At 43.2% G+C, this 14678-nt stretch overlaps 1 protein-coding gene across 1 annotated transcript in view; it reads left to right on the top strand.

Moving 5' to 3' along the window:
* The window catches only part of LOC122796733 (desmocollin-3-like), a 1348840-nt gene that overhangs the window by 197680 nt on the left and 1136482 nt on the right, over positions 1-14678 (top strand). The window contains exon 3 of the mRNA XM_044065442.1: positions 276-487. Coding sequence (XP_043921377.1) covers positions 276-487 — 212 coding nt within the window. The remainder of the gene's footprint in view (positions 1-275; positions 488-14678) is intronic.

The raw sequence follows: 14678 nt of genomic DNA, 5'->3' as shown, positions 1-14678 counted from the left end.
TAGTCAGGCCAGTCGAGGACTTCCACATCAGAAAATCCCATAAGTCAGAACTGCAACAGTGAATACACTCTAACATCTACATTTATGGTAAGTGTACAGAACTGTACTTTTTTCAAGGCCTGTTAATTTAATATTCATTAATTTACAAATAAAAAATCATGTTTTTATAAACCCAGTTGTACTTGGATTAGTGGTGTGCTTTAGTCTGTGAATTATTTTCTTTGTTAAAGCCTGAAAGTTCTAAAAAAATTTTTTTTTTTTTTTTTTTGTAATAGTGGATAATGTAAGTAACTGTTGGCCAGCCGGTGGCCTGCTGTTTTCCTCCAATGACCCTGGCTTTATTGTTCATAAAGACGGGTCAGTATTTACATCTCATTATGTCAAGCTGCCCTCTGGACAGAAGAAAATTAGTATGTTGGTCAAAGACCCTCAGAAAAATGAAGAATGGACTTGTGATATTTTATTATCTGCTACACAGAATGATAAGGTAAAGCATGTTTTTAATATTTTAATCTGCTTGATTGCATTTATTTTTATTTGAAACACTGACTGTTCTGCTGTAACAGAAGTGATAGAACTCAAACCATATTTATGTGACCCTTGTGGGATATTTAAGCTGCTGTCTCAGAATACAAAGAGTGGTTATAATGTTTGATATGAACTTTAACCTGGGAGGTCATGGTAAATCTTGGGTTAAAGGATCACTTACTTGCACAAGCTACATGTCCACCATGGCACAGCTTTTTTTTTTTCTGTTCCTCTTCATGTTGGTTCTCATATATAGCTGATCATTCTTAACTGAGTTGCTGATATCCGTCTCCCATACAGAGGGAGGTTTATCAGCAGCTGAACTGTCGGAAAGTCTTTCTCCCAACTAGCATCTAGCCCGTGTATATTATGAAGCATATCCGCTCTCATTTCGGGCTGGTTAGCTAGCTAGAGCCTGTTTTTCTTTCCTGTGCATAACTGGCCTACTTCTGATAGCATATATGCATTTGAGATTGTTGTAGTCTCTAGATAGTTATTTTTCTTAATACATATTATGGAGCATATCTGCTCTCATTTCGAGCTGGCTAGCTAGCTACAGCCTGTTTTTCTTTCCTGTACATAACTGCCCTACATCTGATAGCATATATGCATTTGGGATTATTTTTCTTAATACAGCAGCAACTGGCTGTATCAAAACTGTCAAAAACATTCTCAACTTCACTTTAGCAGTAGACATTCAAACTTGGCAAATAAAATAAATGTGCACAAAAATTTGAAGTGAAAATTATTGTATACCATTGTATGCATATTCATCTGGCTATAGTTAAAGGAGAACCGTACCCGCAGACACACAAAACATTTTTATTTCATCATGGTTGGGTGTTTCCTACATTTAGCACCACTCTGTCTATTTACAGGTTTTTAAATATTTTTATATGTAATTTCTGAGTCTGACAACATGGGGGTCTGGCATTTTGAAGTGTTCTGATAGTTTAGTCTGCCTCTAGGGTATCCCACAATGCAGTGCTTGTCTGTATAAAAAAATACACCATGTAGGCCTCTTTCCTCCTAAAGCTTCTGTCACTGCATTGATTTTACATGCATGCATTATTGTCTTTTAGTTAGTTTTAAGTAACATTTCATGCAGTTCAATGACTACTTAAAACAAACAGTGCAAATGCCACAGAACAGACTTCGAGTGGTTTTTTACTGCTGTTTCTTTTTAGACTGGCTAAACTACAGTCTTTCGTGAAGCCTGAATTGTCCTACTTTGACTCATCTCCCATCCCCCTTCACACCTAACTTCCCTAGCTGTCAAAGTTCTAAGGGTAATATGAGCTGTTGCCTGCTGTGATTGAAAGCTCACAGCAGGAGACTCGACTCATGTAATGTTTCCTTGTTCTAGCCTTTACTTTCTGTATGGGTGGGGGAAGGACCACGGAACTGAGACATCACAGCATGGGTGGGTTTTTAGGGTGGTAGTAGTCAGTTTGGGGGAGGGGAAATGGTCAGAAAAAAACTACCTGTATTCGGTGGCCTTGATGACATCAGTGAATTGGAGACTGCAGCAAGCTTTTCCAGGGCGGGACAAACGTTTTTTGAAAGTCAACCCACAGTACAGTAAGGTACTGTTCTAGTGGAGAGAAACAGTCTATTTAAAATATTTTAAATGCTGTACTGTTTTTTTATTTATAGTAGGACAGTAAATGGGGAGATAAAAGACAGAGCAGTTGAGCATTTAATAATAGAATCCCATTGTTGTCCTTTAATATTCAAAAGATTTTAGTTTCAAAACTGTCGATATGGAAACATTGTCATTGATTCCCTGAAGCTTTGCGGTGTTAAGTCTTAGTTGCCACAACAGTTCCTCTTGTTCATGTCTGCATTTCCAGGGAACTCCCCTTACTAATTATAGTGCACTGTTAACATTTCCCTTCTTATTGTGTACAATATGCCCCTAAATTATTTCTTTAAGGGAACACTTCATTTCTGCCAACATAATGTGCATTGTAGGAAAGACATTGTGCAAGGTATACATCCATACCGCTCAATCTCTTAGAACAAGCAATCTAGACAAAGACATAAATAATGGGTGGATAAAGGCCCAGTAGTAGGTACACTTTATTGCTCTTTCAAACTTGGAAAGGTGACAGTAACAGGTTTTGCATTAGCATAAAATTTCTGAGGGATATGATGTCTGAAACTCAAATGTCTGTCTTTATTTTCTGACTTCACTGATTTTCTGACTTCAACTCTCAGTGATTTGCCAACGATTTGCCAGAAAACCACAAGTTTATGAGAAAACAGACCACAAATATGAGGGAAAAATCTGGACATTCTGTGAAAATCTATACAGTTGAGAGGTATGTATATAACTACGTTGGTGTTGCAGTTGCATCTACCAGGGCAAGGGTTGTTTTTTGATATGTTGTGTCATAAGTACCCCTTCATTGTTTGCGCATTCCCACATTTAGACATTTTTCCATTGTTAGTGAAAAAAGTATCTAATAAACTCTGTTATGGTCTTAATATTAAGTGCCCTTCTAAAAACAACTTTTGGTTCAACACTTTGCTTGTCAGTTGTATCAGTGTTACAACCACTCAGCAGGGATCCACTGGTCATGACAACCTCCCATTTTCAGCAGTGGAAGAAGGGACACATTGGCTACATACAAGCAGAACAGAATCCTAGAGTACAACAGCAAGTGACACACCCAAAGATAAAAGTAATTTTCACTGATGATTTTAATATGACTCACTCAAAAAGTGATGAAAATAAATTCTGAATTTTCGATGTCTTGATACTGCTTCTGTTTTCTTCACTGATCATTTTCCATATTGTACTGTCCACACAGTATCCAAAATAAACAGTAATGTCTCTTCCTGCGCTCTTAGCATTTCTGGTTGAAATAAAGATGCCCCTTTTGGAAAGTTTGAGTTATACTGTTGCAAAGGTTGAATAGCATATACACGCTTAACCAAGCTGCTTCGAAGAAGAGTTCATGCCTGCCAGGTTCCCTCTCAGATTCTAATTTTTGTTTCCCTTACAGTCATTCAGTTGGTAAATGCAAATATTCAAAGGGTGTTTGGCATATTAGCATCCTTAGTTAATTAAATCTAGAGTGTGACCTTTCTAATAAACCTTTTTCTTAATATGTTGCTTGTTCGGCCCTAAATTCTGACTTTGTTCTACGAGTTGGCATTAATTACCAATTTATATTAAGAATTCCCATGAAGTATGCATCCTCGTGTACTTTGATCCATCCATCCACAACCCCTTTTTTTCTATTTTTGCACATACAGCTTTTGCTTAAAAGTTGTGTTTATTGCTTTGGGACTTTGCTCACAAGTTAAATGTTTGGCCTGTCGATTTTTTTTTTCTTTAGTGAACTTGCACTACATTTGCTCAGTGCTTCCATCATTTAAGTGTTTATTGACACCTGACATATGTTGTGTGTTCTGCTTTTCAAGTTCTAACATTTTATACTGTTCTCACCTTTTGGAGGGCATAAATCTTTATAATGCTTGCAAAGTACTTTAAAGTCAGTAAGTTTGGAAAAAGTAAGCTTATCGGCTGTTCAAAAAAGTAATATTTTTTATCATGTTTGACTACTTGATTACCTAATGTCCTTTGTACTGTTTTCCCATTGTTGATCAAGCTCTTCCCCATATTTGCTGGCAAATCTTTACAAGTAGACCAGTTGAGAAACCCATAAAAGACATATCACAAAATTTCACATTTGACACTCTGTAGAAAAGTTTGTGTTCAGCTACTGTTCCAGTGACCGTCAGTAGTTGGCCTTGTTGCCATTGTTTTTGTTTTCTCTGGTTTGTAGGTAGATTAGGCCTGTCACTGTTTTTCATGGAAGGCCTGAGATGGTATTTTGTTTGTGGAGTAGGGAAAATTAGCGAAGAACAGAGAAGGATCCATTAATCTCTCTTTCAGAGAACTGAAGTAGATGATGTAGAACATGTTTTTATGTAAAACAGCTGAAAATGTTTAAAGAGTTGTACTTCATGTACCAAGTATGAGTAAAGTAAATTAAAAAAATGTTTGAAATTATGACAGATGGAAGGAAAATAGTATATCTGATGTCAATTTTCATTTGTTCCTCCTCATGTGGGTTTGGATCTGATCCTTGGATCCGACTCTTTGCAGCTTGTGGATACTGCAAACTCTCGAGCTCCTCCCTTACCCATAATACTGTAGTTCTCCTCCATACCTCAGATCTCATTTGCCGCCTTTGCATATGGACATGGTCACTGACTGCTTTTGAGCATTAGTATTTTTTTTTTTATATTTTTTTCTTAAATTACTTTCTATTCTAAGTTTGTCTTTCTAAACCTCCCTTATCCTAAGCTCCTCCAGTGTAATCCTTTACATTTGTTGATATTTCCTCTATTTTTTTCTACTTTACCTTTATGGTGGCGTTTTATTTACCATTGATGGTACTGAGTGTATTTCTTGTACTCCACTCTTATGGTAGAGTCTTTATTACCGTTGATGTTCTTCGTGTTTCACTGTTGCTGTCATTACATTTGGGTAATCCTGCTGGCAGGTTGCCCTCAGTCGGCCTGAATTCCAAAGTCTTGTGTCCTGCGTTGGTTGCTGTCGCCCCTTCCCTGATGTCAGGTAGTCAGGGGTATAAAAGATGCAGCTGACGCCATTTTCTTCAATCTTTCTTGCCGCGTGGTGCCCAAAGCAGAAGTTTGCAAGTGCCGGTCGGCCGACTCCTGATATTTTCGTGTTCGAGTTTCAGATCCGAAGCCTTCAATAAAGCGAAGTACCCCGTTGGGGAAATGTTTTTCTTGCTCCAGACCGATGTCAGAAAAAGTTAATAATTGTATTTCTTGTGGAACGCAAATACCTCATAAGGACTTTCATTCTTACTGTATTCCTTGCCTAGGCCCTGATCACAACGTTTCAGGTTGTCTGTTTTGCGCTAGATTTACCCAACGCACTATTAAGCGTCTGTATGATTTTGCATTAAATTATTTTGGACACAGGTTTAATTATCCAAAAATGTCGTTGGATAGCCATCCGACTACCAGAGTTCACAAAAAACGCAAAGAAAAGGCGAGAGAGAAACAACCGAGGCCCAAAACCGACAACGAGGCTTCTCCTAAGCCAGTCGCCGGTTCTCAGTGAGGTGCTTTGGCAGCCCCTGACGCCCGCTACTTTAGAGTCTCAGGCCACTACCTACTCCCACGTCCAGTTGGCTATGCCACTGGAAACTCAAGGTATTGGAGCCTTGGACGCTGTTCCCTCAGATGGGTCCAGAGCTGCTGAGCAGGCACCGGTGCTTCTGAGGGTGTATTCAGACCTAAACATCTATACATTAAACCGACTTCAGCTTCAAAGGCAAAGACTAAACCACCTATTAGGCTGACGTCGGTCAAGGCGTTTAAAACTGACATCAGGACGTCAGGGTACAAAAGCGCATGACCGACGTCATATCCTCAGTCTTTTTTGCCGCATGGTCCGATGCAGAAGCAGCGTTGCAAGTGCCGTTCGGCGTTCTGAAATTTTTCGAGTTCGGAGTTTCAGACCGAATCCAAGTTGGCTAAGTACCCCGTTGGGGAATATTTTGTTTTTTTCTTGCCTCAGTGTATTACCGGATGTCAGAAAAAGTGAATAACTGTATTTCTTGTGGGAAACAGATACCGCATAGGGATTATCATTCTTTGTGCATTCCTTGTTTGGGGCCTGAGCACGACGTTGTTGGGTGTCGCTTTTGTGCTAGATTCAATAAGCGCACTATTAAGCGAAGGTTAGATTGTGCTAGGCTGGTCTTCTGTAAGCGGTGCAATTATAATATGCCGTCTGACTCTCCGGCGCCCGCTTCTACGAAGAAGCGCAAAGACAAAACAGTTAAACCCAGGCACGATGAGTCGTCCTTCCGGACGCCGGTTCTTGAGAGGCTTCAGTGGAACCGGTGGTTCCGACGGAGACTTCTCTGGAGTCTCAGGGGGAGACTTTGATTTTGCAGGACGTGGCCTCTCAAGAGGCAGGTCAGGCTGAAGGGGCTTCTCAGGTTACTGTTCTCCCCTCCCTTCCTAGGGTGGTTAGGCCCTCTCCTGTTCCCAAGGCTTCTCCCAGAGGCAGGCCAGGTTTAGCTTCTGTTGGTGTAACTCCTACTTCAGCAGGGTCTGTGCCTAAGAAGCACATGCTTAAAATGGCAGAAGATTTGATTACTCTTATCAGGAGGGGGCAAAGAACCTCTAATCAGAGGCCTAGGGTGGAGCCAGAGTTGGGAAGTTTTGAGCAGGCTTCGGATGTTTCAGAGTCTTCGGCTGAAGACTTGCAGGAGTACTCTCCTTATTCTGATTCTGATGCAGATGATTCCACTCCTTCTGCTTCTCCTCCAGAGGATTTTTCTTTTTCAGAGACACTTCATTCTATGAGGGAACATTTTAAGTGGGAAGGTCAGGACTTCTCTGATTCTCGGAAAAGGCTTAGGGAATTTTTGCTTTTACCCCAACATAGGCCCTTGGCTATACCCCCTGTTCTGGATGTTGTGGAAGATGTATTTTCAGAGGCTTCACTTAATCCTGATTCTCTGCCTCCTGCGCCTGTTAAACCGGATAGGTATTACAGGATGCCTGAGGCTCATAAATATCTTTATAAGAGTCCTAGGGCGGACCCAGAAACTATTAGTCAGGGACCCAAGGGTGTCAAGGCCTCTGTTGTAAAAAATCCGGTTCCTCTAGATAAAGAGGCCAGAGCTTTGGATAGATGGGGAAAGAAGGTCTATACATCTTCTACCTTAGCTATGAGGGCTTTGAATTGCCAGTTTCATATGTTGAAATATCAAAACTTTCTTCTTTCTCAATTGAGGTCTAAGGTGGATGCTCTGGCGGAAGGCATTGAGTGTAAAGAATTACAAGATTTGGTGCATGTCTCTGAACAGGTGGGTAAGCATTCATTACAATGTGGTTTTGATGCTGTGCAGGCCTCGTCTAGGGTGGCTGCCACTGGTTCAGTTCTTCACAGGCACGCCTGGCTGAAGGATCAGAATTTTTCTGACCATGTTAAGACAAGGATTTTGGATGCTCCTTTGCAGTCTGATGTGTTGTTTGGTTCACCTGTGGAGTCAGTCTTGAAGAAAATGGAAGACAAGGCTAAGTCTATGCAGGCTGTTAAAGATTTTTTGCAAGTTCAGCCTCCGAAGTTTAGTAGGAATTGGCCTGCTAAGGGGTGGACGTATCCTTCTTATGATTCTCAGTCTAGGGGTAGATCTAGACGTGGTAGGGGCAGAGCTCAGAGTTCTTTCAGACCTAGAACAGGGAGTTCACCTGCACAATCTTCGGGTGAGGGCAGGGGCCAGTCCTTTCATAAACAGGCCCAATGACCTACTTTTTCAGCTGCCAGATCCTTCTTGCCTGGCAGCACCTTTGGGAGGAAGGTTGGCACTCTTCAAGGAAAATTGGATTTTGATTACCCAAGACAAATGGGTACTGGATATCATACACCAAGGTTACAAGTTTTATTTCCATACCTTGCCTCCTTTCAAAGGCATGCCAGACGTTCCTCCTCAGCAAAGACTAGAGGCTCACAAACAAATTTCTCTACTACTTCAAATAGGGGCCATACAGCCGGTCCCTCTGCCAGAAGTGGGCCTAGGATTTTATTCTCGCCTGCTTCTAGTACCAAAGAAAGGGAACACGTGGAGACCAATTTTGGATTTATCTATCCTCAACACATATCTGGACATTCCCAAGTTCAAAATGTTGACGTTACAACAGCTTTTACCTCTGCTGGGCAAAGATCACTGGATGGTGACTCTGGATCTCAAGGAGGCCTACCTTCATGTTCCTATCAGGCTCAGTTGCAGGAAGTATCTGCTGGCTGGGACTTCTCATTATCAGTTCTCTGCATTGCCCTTTGGCTTATCTACTGCGCCCAGAGTGTTCACGAAGGTTCTGGCTCCAGTGGTAGCTTTCTTCAGGCTAAGAGGAATACAAATCTATCCTTATTTGGACGATTGCCTGATTCTGGCCCAAGGAAAGGACTAACTTCTTCATCATTTACAGTATGTGATGGCAGTGTTAAGATGCCTGGGGTATTCTGTGAACGAAATAAAGTCCAGTCTAGTACCCTCTCAGGACATGTGCTTTCTGGGTGTGAGACTGAATACAGCATCCCAGATGGCCTTTTTGACCCCGGACAAACAAAAGAATCTTTCTCTTTACTTTCACCAATTGTCTCGTCAGTCCAGGCTGACTGCAAGGACAGTCCTTCAAGCCTTGGGGTTCATGGCATCTTGTATTCTGGTACTTCCCAATGCCAAACTGCATATGAGGAAGCTACAATGGTATCTCAAAATGTATGGACGCAGCACTGCCAAGATATGGACACTGTCATTCAGATAATACCTTGCATTCAAAAGGAATTTTTGTGGTGGGCTCAGGAATGTCACCTAAACAAGGGACTCTCTGTGACCCAACCAGAGGCGAGTCAGATTCTAACGACAGATGCCTCAGACAAAGCTTGGGGAGGTCATCTAAATGGAAAATGGGTACAAGACACGTGGCCTGCCAGACTTCAACATTTACATATCAACTTGAAGGAGATGTTAGCAGTCCAATTTGCATTGATAGCTTTCAAGGATTTACTTCTTCCAGGGCAGGTGTTGATTCAAACAGACAACACAACTGTCATGTGGTACATCAACAAGCAAGGGGGGACGCATTCATATCCTCTATGCAGACAAGCAATGATTTTGTGGGAGACTGCTCTCAGTTTACAGCTAAATCTTCAGGCAAGGATGTTCTTCATTCCACATTGCTGCAGTCCTAACCATTGGGTAGTCCGCTGTCCCAGTCGGCCCGAATACCAAAGTATATGGCTGACGTCGGTCAAGGCGCATTAGTCTGACGTCAGGACGTCAGGGTACTAATGCGCATGACCGACGTCATATCCCCAGTCTTTTTTGCCGCATGGTCCGATGCAGAAGCAGTTTTGCGAGTGCAGGTTGGCGTTCTGAAATTTTCTGAAGTCGGAGTTTCAGACCGAATCAAAGTTGGCTAAGTACCCCGTTGGGGAATATTTTGGTTTTTTCTTGCCTCAGTATTTAACCGGATGTCAGAAAAAGTGAATAACTGTATTTCTTGTGGGAAACAGATACCTCATAGGGATTACCATACCTTGTGTATACCTTGTTTAGGGCCTGAGCACGGCGTTGTTGGATGCCGCTCTTGTGCTAGATTTAACAAACGCACTATTAAGAGAAGGTTAGACTGTGCCAGGTTAGTTTTGGGAAGCGTTGTAATTATAAAATGCCGCCGGATGCTCCGCGCCGCTTCGTCAAAAGCGCAAGGACAAAGCAGCAAAGCCTAGAGTGGAAGAACCGACAGTGCCGGACGCCGGTTCTTTAGGAGGCTCGGTGGAGCCGGAGGTTCTGCCAGGAGTTTCTTTGGAGTCTCAGGAGAGACTTTACTGTTACAGGATGTGTCCTCTCAGGAGGTAGGCCAGGCTGAAGGGGCTTCTCAGGTGGCTGTTCTTCCCTCTCTTCCTAAGGTGGTTAGAGCCTCCCCTTCTGTTTCCAAGGCTTCTTTGAGAGGCAGGCCAGGTTTAACTTCAGTGGGGTTTCTCCTAGCTCTTCAGGATCTTTGCCTAAGAAACATATGCTTAAAATGGCAGAGGATTTGATTACTATGATTAGAGGTTCTATGCCCTCCTGATAAGAGGCCTAGGGTGGAACCTGAGTTTGAGAGTTTTGAGCAGTGTTCGGAGGCTTCTGAGTCTTCGGCTGAAGACTTGCAGGAGTATCCTCCTTATTCTGATTCTGATGTGGATGATTCTACTCCTTCAGCTTCTCCTCCTGAGGATTTTTCATTTTCAGAGACTCTGCATTCCATGAGGGAGCATTTTAAATGGGAAGGTCAAGATTTCTCTGATTCCAGGAAGAGGCTTAGGGAATTCTTGTTTTACCCCAGCATAGGCCTTTAGCTATACCTCCTGTTCTGAATGTGGTGGAAGATGTTTTGCAGAGGCTTCCTGAACCCTGATTCTTTGCCTCCGGCCCCAGTTAAACCGGATAGGTACTATAGGGTGCCTGAAGCTCATAAGTATCTTTTTAGAGTCCTAGGGCAGACCCGAAACTGTCTCTCAGGGGCCTAAAGGTGTTAAGGCTTCTGTTGTTAAAAATCCTGTTCCTCCTGATAAAGAGGCAAGGGCTTTGGATAGATGGGGAAAGAAAGTGTATACTTCTTCCACTTTAGCCATGAGGGCGTTGAATTGCCAGTTTCACATGTTAAAATATCAAAATTATCTCCTTTCACAATTGAAGTCTAAGGTGGATGCTCTGGCGGAAGGTATTGAGTGTAAAGAGTTGCAGGATTTAGTTCATGTGTCTGAACAGGTGGGTAAGCATTCCTTGCAATGTGGTTTTGATGCTGTGCAGGCCTCCTCGAGGGTGGCTGCCACTGGTTCTGTTCTTCATAGGCACGCCTGGTTGAGGGATCAGAATTTAGCTGAGCATGTTAAGACAAGGAATGTTCTTCATTCCACATTGCTGCAGTCCTAACTATTGGGGTAGTCCGCTGTCCAGTCGGCCCGAATACCAAAGTATATGGCTGACGTCGGTCAGGGCGCATTAGACTGACGTCAGTACGTCAGGGTACTAATGCGCATGACCGACGTCATATCCTCAGTCTTTTTTGCCGCATGGTCCGATGCAGAAGCAATTTTGCGAGTGCAGGTTGGCGTTCTGAAAGTTTCTGAAGTCAGAGTTTCAGACCGAATCAAAGTTGGCTAAGTACCCGTTAGAATATTTTGGTTTTTCTTGCCTCAGTATTTAACCGGATGTCAGAAAAAGTGAATAACTGTATTTCTTGTGGGAAACAGATACCTCATAGGGATTACCATACTTTGTGTATACCTTGTTTAGGGCCTGAGCACGACGTTGTTGGATGCCGCTCTTGTGCTAGATTTAACAAACGCACTATTAAGAGAAGGTTAGACTGTGCCAGGTTAGTGTTTGGGAAGCGTTGTAATTATAAAATGCCGCCGGATGCTCATCGCCGCTTCGGCTAAAAAACGCAAAGATAAAGCAGCAAAGCCTAGGGTGGAGGAACCGGCAGTCCCAGACGTCGGTTCTTTGGAAGGCTCAGTGGAGCCGGAGGTTTTGCCAGGTGTTTCTTTGGAGTCTCAGGGAGAGACTTTACTGTTACAGGATGTATCCTCTCAGGAAGTAGGCCAGGCTGAGGGGGCTTCTCAGGTGGCTGTTCTTCCCTCTCTTCCTAAGGTGGTTAGAGCCTCCCCTTCAGTTTCCAAGGCTTCCTTGAGGGGCAGGCCAAGTTTAGCTTCTGTGGGGGTTTCTCCTACTGCTTCGGGATCTTTGTCTAAGAAACATATGCTTAAAATGGCAGAGGATTTGATTACTATGATTAGGGGTTCTATGCCCCCTCCTGATAAGAGGCCTAGGGTGGAACCTGAGTTTGAGAGTTTTGAGCAATGCTCGAGGCTTGAGTCTTCGGCTGAAGACTTGCAGGAGTACCCTCCTTATTCTGATTCTGATGTGGATGATTCTACTCCTTCTGCTTCTCCTCCTGAGGATTTTTCATTTTCAGAGACTCTGCATTCCATGAGGGAGCATTTTAAATGGGAAGGTCAAGATTTCTCTGATTCCAGGAAAAGGCGTAGGGAATTCTTGTTTTTACCCCAGCATAGGCCTTTAGCTATACCTCCTGTTTTGAATGTGGTGGAAGATGTGTTTGCAGAGGCTTCCCTGAATCCTGATTCTTTGCCTCCTGCCCCAGTTAAACCGGATAGGTATTATAGGGTGCCTGAAGCTCATAAGTATCTTTTAAGAGTCCTAGGGCAGACCCGAAACTGTCTCTCAGGGGCCTAAAGGTGTGAAGGCCTCAGTTGTTAAAAATCCTGTCCCTCCTGATAAAGAGGCAAGGGCTTTGGATAGATGGGAAAAGAAAGTGTATACTTCTTCCACTTTAGCCATGAGGGCGTTGAATTGTCAGTTTCACATGTTAAAATATCAGAATTATCTTCTTTCACAGTTGAAATCTAAGGTGGATGCTCTGGCTGAAGGTATTGAGTGTAAGGAGTTGCAGGATTTGGTTCATGTGTCTGAACAGGTGGGTAAACATTCCTTGCAGTGTGGTTTTGATGCTGTGCAGGCCTCCTCCAGGGTGGCTGCCACTGGTTCTGTTCTTCGTAGGCACGCCTGGCTGAGAGATCAGAATTTAGCTGAGCATGTTAAGACAAGGATTTTGGATGCTCCTTTACAGTCTGATGTGTTGTTTGGTTCGCCTGTGGAAGCAGTTTTGAAGAAAATGGAGGACAAGGCTAAGTCTATGCAAACTGTTAAAGATTTTTGCAGGTGCAGCCTCCGAAGTTTAGTAGAAATTGGCCTACTAAGGGATGGACTTATCCTGCTTATGATTCCCAGTCTAGGGGTAGGTCTAGACGTGGTAGGGGCAGAGCTCAGGGTTCTTTTAGGCCTAGGACAGGAGTTCCCCTGCTCAGACTTCGGTGAGGGCAGGGGTCAGTCCTCTCGTAAGCAGACTCAATGACCTGCCTTTTCAGCTGCCAGTACGCTCTCGCCTGGCAGCACCTTTGGGAGGAAGGCTGTCTCTTTTCAAAGAAAATTGGGATTTAATTACCCAAGACAGATGGGTTCTGGATATTATTCACCACGGTTACAGGTTTTATTTCCATACCTTGCCTCCTTTCAAAGGCATGCCAGACATTCCTCCTCTTCAAAGAACAGAGGCTCACAAGCAAATTTCTCTGTTGCTCCAAATAGGGGCCATTCAGTCAGTTCCTGTGCCGGAAAGGGGCCTAGGATTTTATTCTCGCCTGTTCCTAGTACCAAAGAAGGGGAACACGTGGAGACCAATTCTGGATTTATCTATTCTCAACACTTATCTGGACATTCCCAAGTTCAAAATGTTGACGTTACAACAGCTTTTACCTCTGCTGGGCAAAGATCACTGGATGGTAACTTTAGATCTCAAGGAAGCTTACCTTCATGTGCCAATAAGACTACGTTGCAGGAAGTATCTGCGCTTTCGAGCTGGACATTCTCATTATCAGTTCTCTGCATTGCCCTTTGGCTTATCTACTGCGCCCAGAGTATTCACAAAGGTTCTGGCTCCAGTGATAGCTTACTTCAGGCTAAAAGGAATCCAAATCTATCCTTACTTGGACGACTGCCTGATTCTGGCTCAAGAAAAGGAAGATCTTCTACAGCATCTGGAATATGTCATAGCAGTGCTAAGATGCCTAGGGTATTCTGTGAACGAAATAAAGTCCAGTCTAGTACCCTCTCAAGACATGTGCTTTCTGGGTGTGAGACTGAATACAGCAGCCCAGATGGCCTTTTTAACCCCGGACAAACAAAAGAATCTTTCCAGTTACTTCCATCATCTATCTCTTCAGTCCGGGCTGACTGCAAGGACAGTCCTTCAAGCCTTAGGGTTCATGGCATCTTGTATTCTGGTGCTTCCCAATGCCAAACTGCATATGAGGAAGCTACAATGGTATCTCAAAAATCTGTGAACACAGCACTGCCAGGTTTTGGACACTGTCATTCAAATAATACCTTGCATTCAAAAGGAATTTTTGTGGTGGGCTCAGGAATGTCACCTAAACAAGGGACTCTCTGTGACCCGGCCAGAGGCAAGTCAGATTCTAACGACAGATGCCTCAGATATTGCTTGGGGAGCTCATCTAAATGGAAAGTGGATACAAGACAAGTGGCCTGCCAGACTACAGCATCTACATATCAACATGAAAGAGATGTTAGCAGTTCAGTTTGCATTAATTGCTTTCAAGGAATTACTTCTTCCAGGGCAGGTGTTGATTCTAACAGACAACACAACTGTCATGTGGTACATCAACAAACAAGGGGGAACTCATTCTTACCCATTGTGCAGACAAGCAATGATTTTATGGGAGACTGCGCTCAGTCTGCAACTAACTCTTCAGGCAAGGTTTCTGCCGGAGCACAGAACTCCTTAGCAGATGTATTAAGCAGACAAATCATGGATCCCCACGAGTGGAAACTGGATCTTCATGTATTTCAAAAATTGACAGTGTCATGGGGAACTCCAGACCTAGATCTGTTCGCTTCTCCACTAAACCACCAGCTGCCAAAGTTTTGCACGAAGGGATTTCATCACACAGCTTGGAAAGTGGATGCTCTTTCTTTCAGTTGGAAAAATCT

The sequence above is a fragment of the Protopterus annectens genome, chromosome 3.part0 (assembly GCF_019279795.1).
Source record: "Protopterus annectens isolate FY-2018-M chromosome 3.part0, PAN1.0, whole genome shotgun sequence".
Taxonomy (NCBI): Eukaryota; Metazoa; Chordata; order Ceratodontiformes; family Protopteridae; genus Protopterus; species Protopterus annectens.
This window is presented reverse-complemented; position numbering and strand designations above follow the sequence as displayed.